Source organism: Leptodactylus fuscus, chromosome 5 (genome assembly GCF_031893055.1).
Source record: "Leptodactylus fuscus isolate aLepFus1 chromosome 5, aLepFus1.hap2, whole genome shotgun sequence".
In the NCBI taxonomy this organism is placed as follows: Eukaryota; Metazoa; Chordata; class Amphibia; order Anura; family Leptodactylidae; genus Leptodactylus; species Leptodactylus fuscus.
This window is the reverse complement of record NC_134269.1, coordinates 16508838-16535780: the sequence shown is the minus strand read 5'-3', so window position 1 is coordinate 16535780 and position 26943 is coordinate 16508838. Positions and strand designations below refer to the sequence as shown.

The 26943-nt window shown below is 42.0% G+C and overlaps 1 protein-coding gene across 1 annotated transcript in view; it reads left to right on the top strand.

The window, feature by feature from the left end:
• Positions 1-12163: 12163 nt before the first annotated feature.
• Positions 12164-26943, top strand: part of LOC142204432 (A.superbus venom factor 1-like) — a 59701-nt gene continuing 44921 nt past the window's right edge. The window contains exons 1-10 of the mRNA XM_075275744.1: positions 12164-12545; positions 16504-16573; positions 16758-16862; positions 18063-18249; positions 19811-19973; positions 22165-22235; positions 22444-22535; positions 24176-24255; positions 24567-24654; positions 25890-25992. Coding sequence (XP_075131845.1) covers positions 12164-12545; positions 16504-16573; positions 16758-16862; positions 18063-18249; positions 19811-19973; positions 22165-22235; positions 22444-22535; positions 24176-24255; positions 24567-24654; positions 25890-25992 — 1341 coding nt within the window. The remainder of the gene's footprint in view (positions 12546-16503; positions 16574-16757; positions 16863-18062; positions 18250-19810; positions 19974-22164; positions 22236-22443; positions 22536-24175; positions 24256-24566; positions 24655-25889; positions 25993-26943) is intronic.

Genomic DNA, 26943 nt, shown 5'->3' with positions numbered 1-26943 from the left:
TTCCTAGGAGCCCTGACAGTGTTATACACTGTGTTTTATAGATAGGTTCCTAGGGGCCCTAAGAGTATTCTACACTATGTTTTATAGATAGGTTCCTAGGAACCCTGACAGTGTTCTATACTATGTTTTATAGATAGGTTCCTACGAGCCCTGACAGTGTTCTACACTAGGTTTTATAGATAGGTTCCTAGGAGCTCTGACAGTGTTCTACACTATGCTTTATAGATAGGTTCCTAGGAGCCCTGACAGTGTTATACACTATGTTTTATAGATAGGTCCCTAGGAGCCCTGACAGTGTTCTACACTATGTTTTATAGATAGGTTCCTAGGAGCCCTGACAGTGTTCTACACTATGTTTTATAGATAGGTTCCTAGGAGCCCTGACAGTGTTCTACACTATGTTTTATAGATAGGTTCCTAGGAGCCCTAAGAGTATTTTACACTATGTTTTATAGATAGGTTCCTAGGGGCCCTGACAGTGTTCTACACTATTTTATAGATAGGTTCCTAGGAGCCCTGACAGTGTTCTACACTATGTTTCATAGATAGGTTCCTAGGAGCCCTGACAGTATTCTACACTATGTTTTATAGATAGGTTCCTAGGAGCCCTGACAGTGTTCTACACTAGGTTTTATAGATAGGTCCCTAGGAGCCCTGACAGTGTTCTACACTAGGTTTTATAGATAGGTCCCTAGGAGCCCTGACAGTGTTCTACACTATGTTTTATAGATAGGTTCCTAGGAGCCCTGACAGTGTTCTACACTATGTTTTATAGATAGGTTCCTAGGGGCCCTAAGAGTATTCTATACTATGTTTTATAGATAGGTTCCTAGGGGCTCTAAGAGTATTCTACACTATGTTTTATAGATAGGTTCCTAGGAACCCTGACAGTGTTCTATACTATGTTTTATAGATAGGTTCCTACAAGCCCTGACAGTGTTCTACACTATGTTTTATAGATAGGTTCCTAGGAGCCCTGACAGTGTTCTACACTAGGTTTTATAGATAGGTTCCTACGAGCCCTGACAGTGTTCTACACTATGTTTTATAGATAGGTTCCTAGGAGCCCTGACAGTGTTCTACACTAGGTTTTTGTAGATAGGTTCCTAGGAGCCCTGACAGTGTTATACACTGTGTTTTATAGATAGGTTCCTAGGGGCCCTAAGAGTATTCTACACTATGTTTTATAGATTGGTTCCTAGGAACCCTGACAGTGTTCTATACTATGTTTTATAGATAGGTTCCTACGAGCCCTGACAGTGTTCTACACTATGTTTTATAGATAGGTTCCTAGGAGCCCTGACAGTGTTCTACACTATGTTTTATAGATAGGTTCCTAGGAGCCCTAAGAGTATTTTACACTATGTTTTATAGATAGGTTCCTAGGGGCCCTGACAGTGTTCTACACTATTTTATAGATAGGTTCCTAGGAGCCCTGACAGTGTTCTACACTATGTTTTATAGATAGGTTCCTAGGAGCCCTGACAGTGTTCTACACTATGTTTCATAGATAGGTTCCTAGGAGCCCTGACAGTATTCTACACTATGTTTTATAGATAGGTTCCTAGGAGCCCTGACAGTGTTCTACACTAGGTTTTATAGATAGGTCCCTAGGAGCCCTGACAGTGTTCTACACTAGTTTTTATAGATAGGTCCCTAGGAGCCCTGACAGTGTTCTACACTATGTTTTATAGATAGGTTCCTAGGAGCCCTGACAGTGTTCTACACTATGTTTTATAGATAGGTTCCTAGGGGCCCTAAGAGTATTCTATACTATGTTTTATAGATAGGTTCCTAGGGGCTCTAAGAGTATTCTTCACTATGTTTTTTAGATAGGTTCCTAGGAGCCCTGACAGTGTTATACACTGTGTTTTATAGATAGGTTCCTAGGGGCCCTAAGCGTATTCTACACTATGTTTTATAGATAGGTTCCTACGAGCCCTGACAGTGTTCTACACTATGTTTTATAGATAGGTTCCTAGGAGCCCTGACAGTGTTCTACACTATGCTTTATAGATAGGTTCCTAGGAGCCCTGACAGTGTTATACACTATGTTTTATAGATAGGTTCCTAGGGGCCCTAAGAGTATTCTACACTATGTTTTATAGATAGGTTCCTAGAAACCCTGACAGTGTTCTACACTAGGTTTTATAGATAGGTTCCTAGGAGCCCTGACAGTGTTATACACTGTGTTTTATAGATAGGTTCCTAGGGGCCCTAAGAGTATTCTACACTATGTTTTATAGATAGGTTCCTAGGAACCCTGACAGTGTTCTATACTATGTTTTATAGATAGGTTCCTACGAGCCCTGACAGTGTTCTACACTAGGTTTTATAGATAGGTTCCTAGGAGCCCTGACAGTGTTCTACACTATGCTTTATAGATAGGTTCCTAGGAGCCCTGACAGTGTTCTACACTATGTTTTATAGATAGGTTCCTAGGGGCCCTAAGAGTATTCTATACTATGTTTTATAGATAGGTTCCTAGGGGCTCTAAGAGTATTCTTCACTATGTTTTTTAGATAGGTTCCTAGGAGCCCTGACAGTGTTATACACTGTGTTTTATAGATAGGTTCCTAGGGGCCCTAAGCGTATTCTACACTATGTTTTATAGATAGGTTCCTACGAGCCCTGACAGTGTTCTACACTAGGTTTTATAGATAGGTTCCTAGGAGCCCTGACAGTGTTCTACACTATGTTTTATAGATAGGTTCCTAGGGGCCCTAAGAGTATTCTATACTATGTTTTATAGATAGGTTCCTAGGGGCTCTAAGAGTATTCTTCACTATGTTTTTTAGATAGGTTCCTAGGAGCCCTGACAGTGTTATACACTGTGTTTTATAGATAGGTTCCTAGGGGCCCTAAGCGTATTCTACACTATGTTTTATAGATAGGTTCCTACGAGCCCTGACAGTGTTCTACACTATGTTTTATAGATAGGTTCCTAGGAGCCCTGACAGTGTTCTACACTATGCTTTATAGATAGGTTCCTAGGAGCCCTGACAGTGTTATACACTATGTTTTATAGATAGGTTCCTAGGGGCCCTAAGAGTATTCTACACTATGTTTTATAGATAGGTTCCTAGGAACCCTGACAGTGTTCTATACTATGTTTTATAGATAGGTTCCTACGAGCCCTGACAGTGTTCTACACCAGGTTTTATAGATAGGTTCCTAGGAGCCCTGACAGTGTTCTACACTATGCTTTATAGATAGGTTCCTAGGAGCCCTGACAGTGTTATACACTATGTTTTATAGATAGGTCCCTAGGAGCCCTGACAGTGTTCTACACTATGTTTTATAGATAGGTTCCTAGGAGCCCTGACAGTGTTCTACACTATGTTTTATAGATAGGTTCCTAGGAGCCCTGACAGTGTTCTACACTATGTTTTATAGATAGGTTCCTAGGAGCCCTAAGAGTATTTTACACTATGTTTTATAGATAGGTTCCTAGGGGCCCTGACAGTGTTCTACACTATTTTATAGATAGGTTCCTAGGAGCCCTGACAGTGTTCTACACTATGTTTTATAGATAGGTTCCTAGGAGCCCTGACAGTGTTCTACACTATGTTTCATAGATAGGTTCCTAGGAGCCCTGACAGTATTCTACACTATGTTTTATAGATAGGTTCCTAGGAGCCCTGACAGTGTTCTACACTAGGTTTTATAGATAGGTCCCTAGGAGCCCTGACAGTGTTCTAAACTAGGTTTTATAGATAGGTCCCTAGGAGCCCTGACAGTGTTCTACACTATGTTTTATAGATAGGTTCCTAGGAGCCCTGACAGTGTTCTACACTATGTTTTATAGATAGGTTCCTAGGGGCCCTAAGAGTATTCTATACTATGTTTTATAGATAGGTTCCTAGGGGCTCTAAGAGTATTCTACACTATGTTTTATAGATAGGTTCCTAGGAACCCTGACAGTGTTCTATACTATGTTTTATAGATAGGTTCCTACGAGCCCTGACAGTGTTCTACACTATGTTTTATAGATAGGTTCCTAGGAGCCCTGACAGTGTTCTACACTAGGTTTTATAGATAGGTTCCTACGAGCCCTGACAGTGTTCTACACTATGCTTTATAGATAGGTTCCTAGGAGCCCTGACAGTGTTCTACACTAGGTTTTATAGATAGGTTCCTAGGAGCCCTGACAATGTTCTACACTATGTTTTATAGATAGGTTCCTAGGAGCCCTGACAGTGTTCTACACTATGTTTTATAGATAGGTTCCTACGAGCCCTGACAGTGTTCTACACTATGTTTTATAGATAGGTTCCTAGGAGCCCTGACAGTGTTCTACACTAGGTTTTATAGATAGGTTCCTAGGAGCCCTGACAGTGTTCTACACTATGCCTTATAGATAGGTTCCTAGGAGCCCTGACAGTGTTATACACTATGTTTTATAGATAGGTTCCTAGGGGCCCTAAGAGTATTCTACACTATGTTTTATAGATAGGTTCCTACGAGCCCTGACAGTGTTCTACACTATGTTTTATAGATAGGTTCCTAGGAGCCCTGACAGTGTTCTACACTATGCTTTATAGATAGGTTCCTAGGAGCCCTGACAGTGTTATACACTATGTTTTATAGATAGGTTCCTAGGGGCCCTAAGAGTATTCTACACTATGTTTTATAGATAGGTTCCTAGGAACCCTGACAGTGTTCTACACTAGGTTTTATAGATAGGTTCCTAGGAGCCCTGACAGTGTTATACACTGTGTTTTATAGATAGGTTCCTAGGGGCCCTAAGAGTATTCTACACTATGTTTTATAGATAGGTTCCTAGGAACCCTGACAGTGTTCTATACTATGTTTTATAGATAGGTTCCTACGAGCCCTGACAGTGTTCTACACTAGGTTTTATAGATAGGTTCCTAGGAGCCCTGACAGTGTTCTACACTATGCTTTATAGATAGGTTCCTAGGAGCCCTGACAGTGTTATACTCTATGTTTTATAGATAGGTTCCTAGGGGCCCTAAGAGTATTCTACACTATGTTTTATAGATAGGTTCCTAGGAACCCTGACAGTGTTCTACACTAGGTTTTATAGATAGGTTCCTAGGAGCCCTGACAGTGTTATACACTGTGTTTTATAGATAGGTTCCTAGGGGCCCTAAGAGTATTCTACACTATGTTTTATAGATAGGTTCCTAGGAACCCTGACAGTGTTCTATACTATGTTTTATAGATAGGTTCCTACGAGCCCTGACAGTGTTCTACACTAGGTTTTATAGATAGGTTCCTAGGAGCCCTGACAGTGTTATACACTGTGTTTTATAGATAGGTTCCTAGGGGCCCTAAGAGTATTCTACACTATGTTTTATAGATAGGTTCCTAGGAACCCTGACAGTGTTCTATACTATGTTTTATAGATAGGTTCCTACGAGCCCTGACAGTGTTCTACACTAGGTTTTATAGATAGGTTCCTAGGAGCCCTGACAGTGTTATACACTGTGTTTTATAGATAGGTTCCTAGGGGCCCTAAGAGTATTCTACACTATGTTTTATAGATAGGTTCCTAGGAACCCTGACAGTGTTCTATACTATGTTTTATAGATAGGTTCCTACGAGCCCTGACAGTGTTCTACACTAGGTTTTATAGATAGGTTCCTAGGAGCCCTGACAGTGTTCTACACTATGCTTTATAGATAGGTTCCTAGGAGCCCTGACAGTGTTATACACTATGTTTTATAGATAGGTTCCTAGGGGCCCTAAGAGTATTCTACACTATGTTTTATAGATAGGTTCCTAGGAGCCCTGACAGTGTTCTACACTAGGTTTTATAGATAGGTTCCTAGGAGCCCTGACAGTGTTATACACTATGTTTTATAGATAGGTTCCTAGGATCTGATCTGTCCAGGGTCTAGGTGTCAGACCCCCACAGGTCACATGCTGTTAATCTACCATGTGAATAGGTCAACAGTCTGAAAAGTCATTTTGGACCCAATATCAGTACAATAGAATGATCTAACTAATCAGGGCTAACAAAATTTATTGGAAAATCTTGGTCGGTCTGGTCTATGGCTTATGGCCTATGGTCTTCTGCTATTTGTTACTTCATTTCCATGTAAGTGTCTTATCAGGTGTATATAAAGTAAGCGCCATGTTCATGTTTGCAGGTTCTCTTATCTCTGGATACAAGTAAATATTAGGCAAGACTTGTCAACTAGATTTCAGCCTCTAATCCTTCCTTGAGTCTGTTCCAGTAACTATTTATTATATACCATGTTAGCAGGTCATTAACCCTTTGCCCGGTCATCGTTTAAGTAAAGCTGGCCTTGGGAAAAACAAGAATACAAGGCGCGCGGAGCTATTACAGAGAAGTGATGGGGAATGTCTCCATAATATGGTATCGTATAAAACATAGAACTGATTATATTTCTACAAGAGCACAACAGGTAAAGGTAAACTATGGCCATACATGTAGTACTTTTATAGGTGCTGTATGTATGTATGTATGTATGTATGGTTGTCTACATGACAAATCTTTCAAAACATGTAGATATCTCCTAAAGAGAGGAATATCTCCTGAAATCACAGGAGAGACAACAAATCTTCCAAGTTTAGTGTCCTATAATCAGATTTTTATTATTTTCTATCAAGCCTACAGACAACCCAACTGTTTCCATAATTGTCAATTAGCATCCTATTATTAGGCTTGGAGGTCAGATTGAAAAATGCAGAGATTAGTCAACAGACTTGAACTGAACCAGATTCAACCCAAATTTTGCAAAAGTTTTGTGTTCTACCCAATGGATTCACTATCCACGAATCACTGTTATACTCTGGGGTCTCTTTAGACCCAGTGAAGGTGCAGACAAAGTAAAAAACACGGATTCTCCTCTCTCCTGGGTGTCCTGTCCTATTATCTGATGTCAGCTCTTCTTCCTGTCGACTCTTAGGATTTTATGTTTTCTTCTGGCATCTTCTCTGAGTACATGATGTTGGCGCGCCCCATGTGACCATTGAGGCCAAACCACAGACCTCAGCAATGACCCAAGGGTATAAGAATAATACTTCTGGTGAAAGGAAGATGAACCCGGCAAATATTGGCAAAACATATCTGACCAGATTAGCCCATAATTAATTGTGAATTAATAAATTAAACCATTAAAAATTTGGAAAAATATGTCTAGCCTAAAAATCTTTCTATTGGCCATGTTTGATGACGTATTCCGTTTATGGATTGGGGATTGTAGTAAAGGGAAGTTTGGCTTGGGATCTGAAAAATTAGGGATCATGGTCTAGGCTTTGTAGTAAGGGAGTCAATCAAAGCAAAACACAGGCAGGTAGATGTGGAGAAAAACATGAATGAAACACAACATCCACATCAGAAATCATATACAATTTTAATATTTTATTAATAATTCATTAAAATACATGATTTGAATATAAAGACAAGGGGGGAAAAGAAGGATATAACATCCGTAATACACCAAATCACAAATCCAAAAGCAGCAGTGGTGTGATCCAGGGAAATGCAGCCAAGTATGATCTGCACACATTTAGGGAAATAGAAGCAAAAGTTCAAATGGTGTTGCTAGAAATCATGCATGGGTTCATGTGCTAGATAGAGTATGTTACTGTTATAATGAAAGGCAAGAGAGCACCTATGGAGGTAGCAAGTAAAATACAAACACCCATGCAGGTAAGTAGGCAATAGACATATGATGTGAATTGATAAAATAACCCTAAACGGTGTATAAAGGTGTGTTATAGCATACTGGGTAGATCACCACCACACCTGATGAAATGTTGACAGACGAAACACACTTACTGTAATAATATACACCACATACCCGCACCATGTTGCACTGATTCTTAGATTTGCCGAATGCTGCAGGGGGAAGAAGTCTCTATGGTTTGTCTCTGCTGCTGACAATCTGACTCTGCTGCTTCTACGTGGAGTAAAGTTGGTTATGTTCATGTAGCCCAAAGTTGGATCATCATCAACAGAAGAGACGTAGAACAGGGACTACCAACCCCTTGCAGCACTCTGCAAATCTAAGGATCCGTGCAACTGGGGACCACTATGTATATGAGTAATTGTAAGCTTGGGTCAGGGGATAATCATACACATTAGGGAGAGTGTTTGCCTACATAGGTGTACGGAGACTTACAAGTCATTCCTGCTCCGCTAGGGATTCTGGGTAAAAAATATGCAAATCTATTCTCCAGGATGTAATTAGGAGAACAGTGCACTCTGTATGCCGCCCTCTAGAGGGCAGCATCCTTAACATCATGCATGACTCAGTTACAAAGTCTAATATCATGAGGTGGATTTAATTGCCAAATTAGTATTTCTATTCCAAAAGGAACAGATTCCCAGATTAATCGTAAGCTTGTTAGGAACATTGTAGAGTAAGAGAACTGGTGGCTGCCATACATGTGCGCATCTCCAACACCCACAAGGGTCAGTTGTTTTACGGGAAGTCAATTTATCTTTCAATATATTTTTTGCATGTGGGGGGAAACTGGAGGAAACCGGGGGAGAAAATACAAACTCTTTGCAGATGTTGTCCTTGATTCAGATTTGAATCAAGGAGCCCAAGGAGTTAACCACAGAGTCCCCGTGCTGACTGTCCTGTCCATGTCCATGTCATGGAATTGCTCCAGATTACCGAGAGATCCTTATAGTCCTGAGTGTAATAAAGTCCCCTAAATAATGTTTATTGGCAATCTGTTTTAGGCTAAGGCCAAAGGAAGAGGCCTGCATCGAAAAAGCGCTATGGGAAAAGACGTGACAGCAACGCATTGTGGGTTTTCCCACAGCATTTTTCACAGAAAGTCCACAGAGGAAAACTTTGTCTGTGATCCTAGTTGAAGATTGATGAACAATTGTCTATTCAAAAAAATAAAGAAAGCTACCAAAAAATAATGCCTTCATGTGAAATCAACGTGGTTTTGGTTTGTGTGATGCCAACACTGTGGCACCAACAACGTGGTGCAGTGGTACCTGATGGACCAGGTGGCAGGACATGTCTGGCTGAGTGGTGGCATTGGTGGCAGCTGTGGCAACATTAGTGGCAGTCAGCATGGAAAAATGATATGACGGATCGGGAAGCAGTAGTGGCTGTGGTGGTAGATATTTAGGAGTAGCAGGCAGCATAAGCTGCCTTGGAACATGGTGATAAATGGAGATGGTGACACCAGTATTCACCTAGGGGATATGAAAATCCTCATGAATCCATACTTTTCCATGCTAGCAATGGCAAAGTTTTGGCATTTCAGGTATTACAATACTACCGGCAGCACTGCACACCCATGGCAAACTGGGCCAGCTCCTTCTACTGCTCTAAGCTATTGGCCCAGAATTATAGTTGGTCAGAGTTATCTGCTGGACTATAGGGCTAACACTAGCACTCTAAATACATCTGTGCAGCCGGTGGGTGACAGTTGTCTGTTGTGGCTCCGGTTACCACTGACAGATACTTTATTGGGCCTGGTTGCTCGTCTGCTGCTTTTACTCCTATCATTTGGAGCTTTAGCACTGACAACAGAGTTGCATTGCATACATGGAAGATTTGCAATGGAGGAATCACATTGCTGATGCTACAGTTGTCCTTGATGATAAATGTGAGGACCTCCTCAAAGGGCTTGAGAAGCTGATACAGTTCCCTCATCAGCCTCTAATGACTTATGTCTTAATAACACATTGTCTCTTTGGTCTGTTGCATGTTACAATCGTTCATCGCCTTCTGCTGCTCTCACAGATACTCTACCATGTTTAAAGGGGAATTCACACAGACTAATCTGGCGCGCGATCTGGCACGTTTACGGCGTGTCAGTGTTTGCGCGCTCAAAAAGACCCCATTGATTTCAATGGGAGTTACGAGCATATACGCTGCATAATTTTGCGCCCGTACTTTTGCGTCTGCAGATGAAGATGAAGACTCCATATAGACCCAGTATAGCCAAACCCACCACTCTGCTCTGCTCTCCCCAATCCCAAATATCCACATTCGCAGGCTTAGAAATGCATGAAATATTGGTCCTTTTGGGGGAAGATTTCTGCCTCCAAAAAAAGCCTCCCAATAGGGCAGACATCTGTAAATTTTCACAAGGCATATGCTTGCCCAATTATTATCCAGGAATTTTGTCATCAGATCCCAACAATTCCTTGCTCTGTTGCCAGAATTATCACCAATGCAGCATTTACGGGACTTTTCAGATCTACAGGCCTAGCAACATCTACGAGCAAATGTACCGCAGGTCTTAGCAACCAACCAAAGCTCATGGGGCTTCAAGGACGGAGGTGCCCAACAGGGTCCAAGATCATCCACTCAACTTCTCCTTCCACACTAATATTGTCATTACTTTTATATTTCATCATTACAGTCACACTGAGAAAGCTTCCTTCCAATAAACCAATCCTTCTTGGTGCAGGGATTTTTTTTTATTATCAATGAGTGTATTGTATATACAGTTGCCATACGAGGTCACACCAGGTTATGATCCTAGATGAGAGATTGGAATTCAGCCTTGATCAAGGCCTTCAGGAAGATTATAGATGGTTTTATTTACCTTGCACAATAATAACATATAAGCCGGGTGTAATTTCTTTTGAAATGTTCCACTTCCTTGTTCCTTTATTCTCTATACAGTAAATTATTTTCTGCTTATCTGGAGATCACATTTCCGGATTAATTCTTATGGTACAGTTGGAAGGGACCTCAAGGGCCATCGGGTCCAACCCCCTGCAAGTGCAGGTTTTCCTAAATCATCCCAGCTATATGTTTATCCAGATTCCGCTTGAAGATTTCCATTGATGGAGCGCCCACCACCTCCCGTGGCAGCCTATTCCACTCTCGCACTACCCTCACTGTCAGAAAGTTTTTCCTAATGTCTAATCTGTATCTCTTTCCCTTTAGTTTCATCCCATTGCTTCTTGTACTTCCTTGTGCTAATGAGAATAGGGTAGATCCCTCTGCACTGTGACTACCTTTCAGATATTTGTAGACTGCTATTAAATCTCCCCTCAGCCTTCTCTTCTGCAAACTAAACAATCCCAGTTCTTTTAGCCGCTTCTCATAGGACATGGTTTGCAGACCTTCCACCATTTTGGTTGCTCTTCTCTGGACTTGCTCCAATATATCGATGTCTTTCTTGAATTGAGGCGCCCAGAACTGTACACAGTATTCCAGGTGTGGTCTGACCAGGGAAGAGTACAGCGGAATAATGACCTCTCTTGATCTAGATTCAATGCTTGTCTTAATACATCCCAGAATTTTATTAGCCTTTTTTGCAGCAGCACCGCACTGTTGGCTCATGTTGAATTTGTGATCTACTATTATGCCCAATTCAATTATGCCCTAATTCTACACGGTCAATCAATGACAATATATTTGCCTTATGTCCCACTAGCAGCACAATGATGGGGCATCTCTGCCCCTGTGTTACTGTTGGAATGCTTACTATTCCAAAGCTGCAGCCAGTGAAGTAAGAAATGGCTGCTGGCGGAGACATAGAGACATAGAGGTGGGACAGAGGAGCATCAGAACCTGTTGAGTTTTCTCAGGAATTTCTAGTTAGCAATAAGTCACTTAGGGCGGGTTCACACCTGCGCCCGCTCTCCGCTTTGTGGGTTTCTGTCTTCTACTGAGAGGAGACGGAAACCTGACAGTCAGTGTCCGCCCATGAGTGCCAGTGAGCGTTTTGTGGACTCCACGGCAAAACTGTTTTTTCTTAACCGGATACAAAGTCCTGCATATCCACACAAGACCCGGTGTAAAAGGTCAAATTAACCCCCGCCCAGATTAAGCCTGGTATAGTTTGACCCAGGCCAAAGTATACCCTGGGGATAAACTGACCGAGGCCAAACTATACCCCGAGGTATAAAATATCCGAGGCCAAACTATACCCCTCCAGGCCAGAATATATCCCTCTAATGTGAAACCCAAGTCTAGTCTGACCCACTCCACAGTATAATGTTCCTGGCCATAATGTTATCACTTCACTGGTTTTCTCACCCTGTCTCTAATTTATTGAAAAGTGAGTAGATTTTTTTTATATCATACTCGTACACACAGCTGCTCACTCTTGTTGAATAATACAGTACATTGCTTACGTTGAACTGACTTTAGATGGCGGTGTCTCATCAGTACATGGTGACTTTATATGTATGTTTCTCTCTGCTCTCTATGACACCAAACCTTTGATAACCATGGAAGACCAACTGTATCACCAGCTTTTGAGATTCTACGTTACAACACAAGAAAAGAATCCCCAGTGGAAACATGTAAATGCCAAGTCCCAGTTGCAACAAACAGCTAAGCCATATCGAGTAGATGGAGGGATTCTCTACCATGGAGGAAAAGAGGTTCTCACTAAAAGCCAACTGCCAAATATCCTGAAGGCCTGTCATGACAATCCAATTTCTGGTGGCCATTTTGGCAGAGATAAAATATTAGCCGAAATCTTTGACCTGGAAGATAATGAAGACCAATGTTCAGCAACATGTGAAAGCCTGTCAAAAATGTTTTGCGATAAATCCCAAAATCAGCAAAGAAGCACCACCACTCAACAGTATACTAATGTCTGGAAAAGTATGGAGCTTAGGCGGGATTGATATGATCGGTCTTCTTCAGGAAACATCGAATCACAACAAATATATAGTGGCTACCACTGATCATTTCTTCAAGTGGACTGAAGCAACATCTGTCCCAGATAAGACTGCCAAGTCAGTAGCAATTTTTTTGAACACCGTTATTTGCAGCCTTGGATGGAGACTCTTATTAGTGACCGGAGACGAGAGTTTGTGAACACGATCATCGACAACCTGATGGAGCATCTTCAAACAGATCACTGCATTTCATCTGCCTAAAACCCACAAAAACATGGCCAGCGGGAACGTAACAATCAAACACTCGAACAATCTCTTAGTAAGCTTGTCAATGACCAAGGTCACAACGTGGATCAGTTCATACCTGTTGCATGCTTCAACCAAGTGCACTCCATTTTAGGTCATGAATGGATGGACGGCCAAGCTTCCTATGGACCTCAGGCCCTAAGAAAATTATACTGTTGACCCCATGTCCATTTCAAATGATGCCATCCCTGATGTGCTAAAAACACTCACAACGATTCTTAAAAAGCTCCGCTCAACCGTCAGTACCAACATCCACTCTGCCGAGGAACACCAGAAGTGCGCCTTTAAGGGCTGACACAACACCGACAAAGAAATCACTGCTTGCACATTGGTTTAGAACCAAGAATCATCGCCGTGTTCATCACATGGGTTCAAAGCTGGCACCACACTGGATTGGACCCTACTTAGTTGTGGAATCCTTGACCAAGGGACGAGTTGGACCAAGGGAATGCCGTGGACATAGTATATCTTGACTTTAGTAAGGCATTTGATAAAGTATCACATAACCTTCTTATTAAAAAAATGATTAAGTATGGCTTTGACAAAAAATCAGTTAGGTGGATTCACAACTGGCTTAGTGATCGGGCACAACGAGTAATACTAAATGGCTACACATCGAACTGGAAGAAAGTCAAAAGCGGGGTGCCGCAGGGCTCTGTTCTGGGCCCAGTACTTTTTAATATCTTTATAAATTATCTGGACGATGGAATTATTGGGGAACTCATAAAATTTGCAGATGATACGAAGATAGGAGGAATAGCCAACACTAGAGAGGAGAGAGAGTGTATTCAAAAGGACTTAGACACACTGGAACAATGGGCTGAGGCGAACAAAATGGTATTTAACAGGGACAAATGCAAAGTTCTACATCTGGGTAACAGAAATGTAAAAAACATATATAGTATGGGAGGAATAGAACTAAGTGATAGCATAGGGGAAAAGGACTTGGGCATAATAGTAGATCACAAATTCAACATGAGCCAACAGTGCGGTGCTGCTGCAAAAAAGGCTAATACAATTCTGGGATGTATTAAGACAAGCATTGAATCTAGATCAAGAGAGGTCATTATTCCGCTGTACTCTTCCCTGGTCAGACCACACCTGGAATACTGTGTACAGTTCTGGGCGCCTCAATTCAAGAAAGACATCGATATATTGGAGCAAGTCCAGAGAAGAGCAACCAAAATGGTGGAAGGTCTGCAAACCATGTCCTATGAGGAGCGGCTAAAAGAACTGGGATTGTTTAGTTTGCAGAAGAGAAGGCTGAGGGGAGATTTAATAGCAGTCTACAAATATCTGAAAGGTAGTCACAGTGCAGAGGGATCTCCCCTATTCTCATTAGCACAAGGAAGTACAAGAAGCAATGGGATGAAACTAAAGGGAAAGAGATACAGATTAGACATTAGGAAAAACTTTCTGACAGTGAGGGTAGTGCGAGAGTGGAATAGGCTGCCACGGGAGGTGGTGGGCGCTCCATCAATGGAAATCTTCAAGCGGAATCTGGATAAACATATAGCTGGGATGATTTAGGAAAACCTGCACTTGCAGGGGGTTGGACCCGATGGCTCTTGAGGTCCCTTCCAACTCTACCAAAAGTAAAAGTAAAAGTAAAACTTAAGAACAAAGACTTTGAGGAAGAAGGAAATCTGAAACGTGTCAGTCTGGCACATCATTCCTGTGATATGTGTGTATCATCGTTTTTATAAGAAGATTTAACAATAAAGAAGGAGTTTTTACTAGAGATGAGCGAGTAGGTGTTCGATCGAATACTACGGTATTCAAAATACTCGTACTCGATCAAACACTACTAGCTGTTCGAAGTTTAAGGTTCGATGCAGAACCAGCGTTGATTGGCAGAATGCTTTACATTCTGCCAATCAACGCTGGTTCTTCTCTTACCTTTCTGAAGTCTTCTCCTAGGCACCCGGCCTAGGCAGAGCCAACTGCGCATGCGTGGGCATGCACGCGCATACACGCACATGCGCAGTCGGCTCTGCTCAGGTGTCGGGCCTCGGCAGAGCTGCACGCGCATGTGCAGTCGGCTCTGCCTAGGCTGGATGCCTAGGCAGAGTGAATTCCACCCAGAAGAGGATGCGGGGCTCTGCGCCGGGAGAAGACTTCAAGCAGAATCCAGCCCGACCGTCACTCGTGGACTTGGTAAGTATGATTTTATCGAATGTTGCCTACCCCTGAAATGAGCATTTCCCCCCATAGACTATAATGGGGTTCGAAATCCGTTCAAACAGTCGAACAGTGTGCGGCTGTTCGAATCAGATTTCGAACCTCGGACACTTTAGTGTTCGCTCATCTTTAGTTTTTACATTTCCACCACGGCTATGCTGGATGTATCTTTTACTGTAGATTTACACATTAGGTCTCCCTGTGTCCAAAATCGCCCACTCTACAAATCTATAAAAATATTTTTCCCGTACGGTAAACGCCGTAGCAGGAAGAAAAGTCAATAGTGCCAGACCGCCGTTTTTTCACTGATAAAAATTTTAATAAAAATTGATCAAAGCAATAGCAATTCCCTAAAATGGTAGAACTAAAAAGTACACCCGGCCCCGCAAAAAAAGACGCCCTATACGTCCCCGTACACGCAGGAAGGGGTTAAAATAAAGAAGATAAACATTAGAGAACGGCCAAGCTGATTTCTCACTAATTTCTCTAATAGGAAGAGTAACCTTTGTATTTGAGCCTGCCTCCAATGCTTTGTTTGGACAGTGTTACCAGGAACACTACTTACTTTATAAAGGGCCATGTGTCTTGTCAGTCTCTAAAGGCGTCATGGAGTGGAGAGTTCTGCATCTTCTCTGGCTGTATTATCTTACCGGATCCTATGCACAATCGTGAGTCCAAAAAAATGTATTGACTAGCTTTTATATTATGTTGGAGGTGAGGGGGAGGGGGGATGGAAAAAATTCTACAAATTTTTGCACTTTTTTTCCACCATGGTTTATGGGTCGGTGTGAGTACAACAAAGGCAAGTATGTATAGGCTTATTTCTATTGTAGTACTTTATGTTTTTAGTATTTTGCTGCTGCATTTTGGGAACCATAACTTTTTTTTATTTTTGGGATTCCAAAATGCACAATGAGCTCTAGTTTTATTGGTACCAATTTGGGGTAAAGGTTTTGTTGTATTTTCTATTTATTCTGTTCCCCGAATGGAATACAAATGCAATTGCAAGCACTGTGCTGTAAAAGCACACGGACCCCATATTGACATTATAATGGAGTCTGTGTGATTACTTCGTACAGCCTGCACGAATCATGCGGACAGGAAAGTAGATAATGAACTACTTTCCTGTCCACAAGATCCCTGCGGAGATCTGGCGGTAAGCACATGGACACCATTATAGTCTATAAGGTTTGTGTGCTTTTATGGCACCAGTGCTTGCACTTGCGTTTGTTATTCCATTCGGGGGGGTCCTCATGTGGATTCCCCCAGACGGAATCCAAATACTGATGTGAACGAGGCCTTAGATCTGGCATGGTCTAATAAGTAGATCCTTATGGCAAACCAGGTTGGGGTTCTTTGTCAGGTCCTCAGCTTCCATGCAAACAATTGGCTCCAGTAGTTTCAGGGCACCAGTGGAATGATAGAAGGTTCCCTTCCTCTTTCATGCTCCTTAGAGACAGCATTTAAGAAGTTAAATGGCCAAGATCTGAGGTTTACAAAGCATTACAGTGGGAGCTCTGCAGGGTCGGACTGGCCCACCGGGGAACCGGAAAATCCCCCGGTGGGCCCCGAGCCTTGACTGTCAGTCCTCATTTCCACAATATAGAAGCATTGGTCAGAGGCCTGATCGGGATGTCAGGGGCTGGTTCGGGCCCCGACACTTACACAGGGGCCTCCTGCCAGTGGTATACTTTCTCTATTAATATAGGGAAAGTATACATCAGGAGTTGACCAGGGGCAGCAGCTATACCTGCCATCTTATGAAGAGCTCTCTCTGCAGCCCAGACTTTCCCCCCTCCCCATCCTCCTCAGAGTGAGTCATCGCTAACATCGGACCGGACGATGTGGGGACAGAGGAGTCTGCTGCTGCGATGATCCACTTTCTGCTTCAAAAATGTGAGTATATTTTTTTCTTTTTTTGGTAAAATGTAATATTTAATATGTATATGTGTACATTTGTTTAACCCTTAAGTCCTATCATGGTGTCTATCATACACCACTACCATACACATATCACTATGATACACACCATGATAGTACTTAAGGGTTAAAGCATGTGTTTTGTATACTGTGTGAGGACTGTATGTTTGTATACAGGTATGTGTGAGTATATACAGTATGCTATAATAATGTGTGAGTGTATGTATATATGGGAGTATATATAGTATATATGGTATATGAAGGTATATAAATGTGTATATGCTAATTATATATGTGTGTGTGTGTGTGTATATATGAATGTATATGTATGAGTGTGTAACTGTTGCAGTTTTTGGAAATCGCAGCACTTATACCTACGGAAACACCTACAGTGTCCCTATAGGTATAATGGGCAGAGCTTGAAGAACAATTTCATGTATAGAAGCTGTCCAGAAGCTTCCTGTAGGAGAAAAATAGGGATGTAGCAAAGCTAAGTGTGTAGGGAAATGTGAAAGTAGCAAAGCTGAGTGTGTGGGGAAAATGTGAATGTAGAAATGCTGAGTGTGTGGGGGAAATTTGGAGTTAGCAGTGTGGTGGGGAATGTGAAGGTAGCAGAGCTGTAGTTGGGGGAAGGGAAACATGTAGGGAGAGTTGTGTGTGTGGAGACGAAAACATGGAGGTAGCACAGAGAGCTGTGGGTGCGGACAATGTAGAGGTAGCGGGGTTGTGTGTGAGAGAACACGGAGGTGTGTGTAACAAGCATGTATGAAGGAAGAATAAGCAGAGCAGAGGCAGTATACAGCTGTAAAGCATAATAGAGGCCGAATACAGATGACTTTTTTTTTTTTTTTTTGAATGGGACTAAGCATGGTAGTGGGGGGATCTCAAACTAAATTCTTCCCACTTTCAGAAAGTTTGAGAACCACTGATTGAAGGGGGCGGTATAATTTTCTCAACTAAACAATCCTTTCACTAAACCACTTGAAATCTGAAGACGGGGCAGGTTTCCTCTACATCTAGAGCTGCTCCTCAAGGTCTTCTCGTAGAGTCTCCACTTGGCTCACCAGCTTACAACTTTGTCTCCCCTGAACAGATGCACTTTGATCACTTCCAGCATCCTACATGCAGACACGAAGGAAACCATTGTACTGGATGGACACAACTCCGGATTTGAGGCTAATATCATAGTCCAGGACTTTCCAGTGAAGAAACTTGTGTTTGCAGAGACCAAGATCTCTGTCAACAGTAATAATGAGTACTTGGGAACCGCTACCATTTATGTAAGTGACACACTTGTAGGATGTTTAGGTTTGTTGGTGACTGGTTCTTTAAATGGACTTCATCTCTACACAGGGTGGCCCAAAGGTATAGAGACACCTGTATAGATGGAAAATGGTGGTTAGGAATGTCAGCCTATGTGTGGCATGTTGCTAGGTTTATGTATGTGTATCTATCTTTATCAGATACATATCTCATATGCACCCCTTCCCATTTGAAAAAAACAGACTTGGTTCCAAGATGGCGGCTTTCAAACACCAACACCCACAGAATTGCCCTTAGAAACATGCCACACACAGGATGGCATTCTCATTCTCTAAGTCGTAGACTTATGACAGACCATTTGGTTATTTTGTAAACGTATTTCTAATGGCCGACACATGGTGGTTTTAAAAACAATAAGATCAGTGAAAAATGACCATCTGACATCTAAATGCCAACGGGTCTATTCACATGATATAAAAGATGCAAAAACGGATTGAAGTTCGAGTTCTTCTTGGTCAAGTTGATGTGGTTGAAAAAAGAAAAAACAATGAAATTCATCCATTTTTTGAATGTTTTACTAAAAACAGATTCGAAATGGAAAACACTCGGCCATCAGAAATGTAAAAACTTAATAGATACAAAATGGAAGCACATGGACTTCACATCTATTAGACCCATCAAAAAGGCACAGTTGTGTGCATAAGGCCTTAGTAGCGTTGAGCGAATAGGATCGGAAAAGATCGGATTCCAATTGGTGATCGAGTAAATTTCACAATCGCAATCGGAATTCCGATCCCGATCTTTTCCAGCGGAGGTTATCTCAAGATCGGCTCAACCCTAAAAGTGACTTTTCCCATAGAGAAGCATTGACTAGAGTTAATTGATCGAGATTGGAAAAGATCGGACTCGAGCAAATTTCACGATCTGAATCGGCTGGAAAATGATCGGAAATCAGATTTTAAAATCGATCCTGAAATCTCAAGATCGGCTCAACCCTAGGCCTTAGGCTAGATTCGCAAATTTTTCTAACGGACGTCACATGGCCACATTCATTTCAATGTCAGTGAATGGGGGGCGATGGTCATGGTCAAAGATCATCAAAATATAGTTCACGTCATATTTTTGGCCATTATTACGGATCCCTCCATACACTTATTGTGGGGGGATCTATGAAAACGGCTGCCCATCGGGTGCAAGATGGCCGTGAAAAATGTATGTTTTCCAAAGCCTTTTAGTACCACTTTTGTGTGCATCTAGCCTTGTACTAAATGCACAAAAAATCATGTAAATTACACTCTTACAAAAAATTTTAAACTCTTACCAAATTTCCATACGCGGAAATACAATGAAAACAACCATAAAGCAAAGCCAGAATGTGGGGTGGCAAAAGGAAAAATGTGAAAAACTTAAAACCCTTATTTACCCGCACAGTACCACGTCAGATACCGTATATACTTCAGGATGGTATTTCCCATTTATTTGTGCCTTCAACCGGTGTTTTAGGTATTGTATGTGATCTGTCCGTACATATCCTTATCATGTATTAATAATGTCATTTTATGGTTTTTGTCAATTAAGATTAAATCTCAGGACCTCCTGAAGGAACCCAAGAAAACCTATTATGTATCTGTCCAAGTGAAATCAGCGCAGTGTAACGTGGAGAAGGTGGTTCTTGTGTCTTTCCATAATGGATACATCTTCGTTCAGACCGACAAAACTATTTACACCCCATCATCTAAAGGTAACAAACACTCAATGTATTCTTGTACATATCAGGACCTGTGGGCATGAACGTCATGCTGTTGGTACCCCGCATGGGAAAGTTTTGTTTATCATGCGTGGTACCATTTAAGTTGCATTTACCCAACGTGGGGCCTCTGTGAATTCCAGTCTGAGTAGGGTTGAGCCGATCTTGACTTTTCAGGATCGATTTTAAAATCCGATTTCTGATCATTTTTCATTCGAACACGATCTCGATCCCAATGCAAGTCAATGAGATTTTTTGGGGGATTAATCGGAGATCGGATTTTAAAAGCAATCCTATTCACTATACAGCATGGAATCTAACAATTGAACGCTTTAATTGTTAGAATCCATGATGTGTAGTGAATCACTAAGTAGCCAGATGATTTTTTTTTAATCCTCTGGCTACTTAGTCCCCCCTGGTGTCCACTTACCTGCAGAGATGGCTTCTCCGCTGCTCCGATGTTGTTCTTAGCCTCGCTGCCCCCTGCCTCCCAGGTTAGGAGAGTGTGGGCAGGTTAGGAGAGTGTGGGCGGGTACTGGGAGGGGAGACGTCATGTCTCCCCACCATGTACCCGCCCACACTCTCCTAAGCCACAAACCCTGCCTTCCTAGCTCTTTAAACACTAACCTGGGAGGCGGGGCAGTGAGCCGAGAAGAGCAGCATCGAGTGGCAGTGAGGCGAAGAAGAAGAACACCGGGCACTGGAGCAGCAATCTCTGCAGGTAAGTAGAGATGATAGTTTAGTCTCCCATTAGAATGAATGGAGGCAGCTGGCGCACAGGGGGTTAAGGCCGTGCGCCGGCTGCTTCCATTCATTCCTATGGAACCTGCAGCAGAGCCTTCATACTGAGTATACACTATATACTTAGTGTGAAGGCTAAGCAAAGCATTGTGGGAAATCATACCGATCTCGATCCCACTGTGAAAGATCATGTTCGGAATTTCGATCGCGATCTTGAAATTTTCTCGATCGCCGATCGGAATCCGATCTTTTCCGAACACAATCGCTGAACCCTAAGTGTGATCCTTTAGTAGATGTAGAGGGACCTTGCAAGATGCGTTTTGAACATTCATGGGTTTACCCACCTGTTTTGTTTTTGGCTTAAATTGTTTGGCACAAACCAGACAGGCTATTATTATGTCTTCCGACCCCAGGGTATAATAAGTGGAGGCCCAGGGAAACATAACAAATACTTACTATATAGTCACCTAGCCTCATTTCTCACCGGCTCCCTTTCGGTGACCGATGGGTTTTTCAGCATACTCTTCCGTTCCCTTGACTTGACATCACAAACGCTTGGGAACTCCAAGGACTGTGAAGGCGTCTTGATATTTTGGCATCCCTGCTGACATCGCCCAGGAGGCCAGAAGATGCCTTAGAAAGAACACTGAATGCTACAAACCTCAAAGTATATAAATGGATCCCCAGAGAAGATACATAAACATAACAGATACTTATCATATACATATCTTGCCTCTTCTCTCCTGGGCTCCCTCTCGGTGTCTGGTGGGTTCTTCAGTATCCTCTTCCGGCCTCTTGACTGACATCATACATGCTTGGGAACTCGAAAGATGGTGAGGATGTTATCACAATTTGACATCACTGCTGACATCACCCAGGAGGCCAGAAGATTCCTCAGGAAGAACACTGAATGCTACCGGTAGCCCAGGAGAGGTAAGGAGAATATAACATTTCTAGGCTTCTTCTTGGCATCCATTTATTATACCCTGGGGTCTGAAGACAAGCAGACTGCTCCAGTTGTAATGATATTGTGTCACCTTAACAATTGCTAAAAAATCGAAACATTAAGTTATGGATTATGATTAAGGACTAGGGTTGAGCGATTGGGATCAGAAAAGATCGGATCCCAATCAGCGATCAAGCAAATTTCATGTTCGGAATCGGGATCGGCTGGAAAATGATCGGAATTCAGATTTTGAAATCTCAACCCTAAAATTGACTTTTCCCATAGAGAAGCATTGACTAGGGTTGAGCGATTGGAATCAGAAAAGATCGGATCCCGATCGGCGATCAAGCAAATTTCACGATCGGGTTCAGATGGAAAATGATCGGAAATTGGATTTTAAAATCGATCCTGAAATCTCAAGATCGCCTCAACCCTATTAAGGACCTAAGAGGTATGAAATACTTAAAGATACCTGACAGTATCCTTGTTTCTCATCAGTTCTTTACCGTATTTATCCTCTGAACTTCATGATGCAGCCGACTAAACAGACGGTGAACATTGATATTAAGGTGAGACTCTTCTGTGACAATTCATCACCCTCAAGCTGAGGCCTCACGTTGCGGAAACACAGATTTTTGTTATGGCGTTGGCAAAAAAAACCAGCAAAATTTGCAACAAAAAAAGCTGTGTTTCCACAAAATGGGACTTTAGGCTTAAGTTGTTCTTAATTCAAGTGACAGATTTATATATAGGTTTGCTTATTTGCGTATCTTTTAGAACCCAGATGGGATTATTACATTAAAAAGTCAGCTCTTCCCTGACAAATCTGGCATCATCTCCAAGAGTTACGAGCTGTCTGAACTAGCAAAGTAAGTACAACCCTACGCTACTCCACTGCAGCCAAATTCTTGTTTTTTTTTATTCCCCTCCTCCTAAAAGCCATGGTATTTTTACTTGTCCTGCTCACAAAGGGCTCAGTTTTTGCAGGACAAATTACGCTTTGTAATGGTACCATTTAATATTACATACAATGTACTGGGAAGTTGAAACTGAAAATTTCAACCGAAATTGAAAATTCAAATTTGGCTAAAAAAAAAATCAGCAACATTTGTAAACAAAAACCTGCATTTCCACAACATGAGGCCTCAGTCTAATGTGACTGTATTTCAGTGATATTAGGATGTGAGGATACTTAAAGGGATTCTATCATTAAATTGTTTATTTTTTTCTGACTAACACGTTGGAATAGCCTTTCGAAAGGCTACCTACTTTCTACCTACCTTTAGATGGTAGAAATCCAGTTTTTCTTCGGTATGCAAATGAGTTCTCTCTCAGCACTGGGGCGGTCCTCAGCACTCAAACAGCACTGGGGGTGTCCTCAATGCTGCAAGAGAACTCTCCAGCACCGCGTCTATCTTCTTCTGGAACGGCCTCTCCCAGCGTCTTCTTCCGGCACTGGGGTCAAATTTCTACGCATGTGCAGTTGGCTCTGTCATTGGGCAAAACCGACTGCACATGCGCGCGGCCATTTTTTTGTGGACGCTTACGCAAGCAAATGACCGGGCACACGTGTAGTCAGCTTTGCTGAGGCCAATGGCAGAGCTAACTGCGCATGCATAGAAGTTTGACCTCAGCGCCGGCCAGAAGAAGACGTGGGGAGAGGCCTTTCCACAAGAAGATAGAGGCGTTGGAGAAGATAGAGGCGTTGCTGGAGAGTTCTCTCGTAGCATTGGCGATGCCCCAGTGCTGTTTGAGCGCTGAGGACCACCACCAGTGCTGCGAGGGAACTCATTTGCATACTGAAGAAAACCAGGATTTCTACTGAACAGCGGTGCGGAGAAGAAAGTAGGAGAAGAATAGACTTTCTTAAGGTTATTCCTACGTGTTGGTCAGAAAAAAAAAACATTTTAATGATAAGATCCCTTTAATGTGTTTATTTATATGTATTTGGAATTTAGGAATAAAGGGGGTTTGAACTTTGAATTTTATATTTTTTAAAACTTTATTTTTTACTTTATTTTTAGCCCCTCTAGGTGGCTTATACCTGCAATCAACAAATCCTTCTTCCATAGGCAAACCGGAGAGCCATCATAAGGCCCCCGGCTTTCATGATAGATTGACAGTTCCTGTGATATTGCCATGCAGGAGCCATCCTACTAAATTAAACTGGAAGTGTACAGGAGGCACCAGAAGGGAAAAAATCGGCGCATCTCACATTGGCCCGTGATCGAATGTAGCATGAGTGGGTGCCACATTTACAGATCTGACATCTGCCGTAATAGTATTACAGATGTCGGGAAGAGGGTCAAAAGATACACTGTATGCCACAAATATCTTTCTTTTTGATTGTTTCAACTCAAACCTTGTTCAAAGGGATTGTTCCAACTTGGAATTTGGATGGAACCTCCTGGCCATTAGCTGATAGTAGGTCTTCATATTGAGTCAGAACAAAAAACACCCGTTCAAGGTAGTAGAATCTAATTACCGGTATTGTCTTCTTTTCTCACAGTATCGGCACCTGGACCATCACAGCATATTATGACAACTCCCATGAAGAGTTCTCTGCACACTTTGACGTGAAAGAATATGGTAAAGAGATAATTTTTCTGGTGAAATGGATGACTACCAATATGGTCACCACCCCTACAGGAACTATTAACCAGGCCTCCTATAGTCCAGTTGATGTTACATGTACATTAGGATGCACATTGATAAAAATAGGTCAACTTGGTCTTCATGAGTTTGGAAAAACTTGGGACAAGAAGTGTAATGGTGGTTATATTGACCTAACTTTTTGGGAAATAGATAAAATGCATTCTGTCTTTTTAAGGAGGGAAAACATGGCGGGGTCGCGTCATATACTAATGGTCTTTTATTTATACCGATCCTTCTTCCCTCAGTGTTACCAAGTTTTGAGGTTATAATAAAGCCGGACAAAAATTTCATGTACCTAGATGATGAAGAATTTTTTGTAACAATTGAAAGTCGGTAAGTAAATAAAGTATTCATAGTGACTTATGGGCCAAAATTATGAATTGGAGGCATGGGATGATGTATTTTTGAACCAACCCAAAGGAACATGGACTTCTACCGAGAGGTCCAGGCTGAGCTATGTGAAAGGGAATTCCCATTTCCAGTTATCACTACCCACATTTGTCATAGATGGAGGTCTCACCTCTGGAATCAACACCCACATGGTGAATGGGGGTCTCTCAATTTGTGAATTGAAAACCATTGGACATCAACAGAGAGAGTACAAAAGAGAAGGTGTTAGTGAATGGGAGGCAATGAATGTTCTCTTGGTTGTTGAGTTTAATAGGCCCATTCATATGGGCCATTTTTTTCTGACTATGTTTGCCCATAATCTAGGAAAAAAATAAGACACTCTCTTTTTTCAAGAATCAGGCTCTCGGGTGCTTTTTTACAAGTCCGATTGGTGTCAGAATGAGATTCCTTGAATTTATCAGATAAAATTATTCTTGTGGTCCAACCTCCAAAAAGTCTTATGAAATAGACTATAGTAACCTTCAAATTTGAGTGTCCTCTGCTGGATCATTATTGTGTTAGAGCCTGGCACTCGGATTGACCAGCGTGATGCTGATTCTGATTCCCCTCTAGAGGTGAATGGGTCGGTGAAAATAAAACAAAAATACAAACAGATCCCACGCAAATCCAATAATCCACAGCTGAGATATGGCTAGGTTGTATGAAGAAAGTCTAAGATAGAGGATTGATTTGAAAGAAGGAGTATACCATAGTGGTGGGGTCCGAAGAAATTTTGTACGTGGGACTTTTCTCTCTGCTGGTTTCAGTATAAAAACATCGGAAACCCGACAGACACCCTATGCACTCTATAGACTATAATGGCGTCCACCAGTTGTCTTTGGAGTTTCCGATGTTTGTATTCTGAAACCAGCGGAGAGAAATTGCTGTTTTAGTGGACAAGCTCTCTGTCGTCTGGGTCCCCAGGCGGCCCTGAAGAATGGAGAGCCGAACGCAAGTGTGAACCTAGCCTTAGTCTTTGCTACTTCTCACAGCCCCATCAACAATGAATGGCAAGTGCCTGACCAGTGCTCCATTCATACTGCTCCCGGACCCTCATTCTAATGGTCAATGGTTGTCTCAACATTGAAGGTGGCACCAAAAGACCAGTTCTTTCTCCCATTATTTTTGTTTGTTCTTTTTGTTAGCTGAGATTAACCCAATGTTTCTCCATTGTTTAGGTATCTTTATAAGAAGCCTGTTAATGGTAAAGCGTTTGTTATTTTTGGCCTAAAGAAAGGCGATGAAAAGAAAAGCCTCACGGACTCACTGAGGAGGATCGAGGTAAAAAACTTCTGTTCTGACATCGTATTACTAAAAAATGTATCTCCTGGAATGAATGAAGGGATATCAATGTTCATGTGAAATCTCTGTTATTATATCTAATGTGATTTATCACCTTAACCAGAGGTTCCTGACTGGGGTTGAGCCGATCTTGAGATTTCAGGATCGATTTTGAAATCCGATTTCTGATAATTTTCCAGCTGATCCCGATTGCGATTGTGAAATTTGCTCGATCGACAATCGGGATCTGATCTTTCCCGATCCTGATTGCTCAACTCTAGTCAATGCTTCTCTATGGGAAAAGCCATTTATAGGGTTGAGCCGATCTTGAGATTTCAAAATCCGATTTCCGATCATTTTCCAGCCGATCGCGATTGTGAAATTTGCTCAATTGCCGATCAGGATCCGATCTTTCCCGATCGCTCAACCCTATTCCCGACCTTATGTACTATGGGAGCAGATTCATCTTTGTGTAATGGTTAAATATCCAGCGGCTGTTCCTTTATGGACACTTAACCCCTATCCACAGTACACCTTTAGAACAAAAGCTGTGGGGTGGCACTGAGAACATTTGTGGGTGAACCTCGCAAAAGGTTCACCCAATGGTTTTGTTTTGACCAAAGAAGTAAGAAAGGAAACTATTATTATACTCTAGGGTCTCTTCAGACCCCAGGTTATAGTGAGCAGAGACCCTATGGAGGTGACTAAGGATAATAAACAGTGCTGCTCACCTCTGCCGGGCTCCAGTGTGGGTCTTCGGGCCTCTTATGGTCTGAGAGATGTCATAGATGACCTTTGAGGCCTGTGACTTCGCTTCAGAGGTCAAATCGGTGTCATGACGCAAAATGGCGGTGTAACCCACCAGTACAAGGTCTTTTTCCATGCCACTACTGTCTTTGTTTTATTTCTCATATACTTCTCTTACGGTTAATCCTCTCGATGTATTACCTA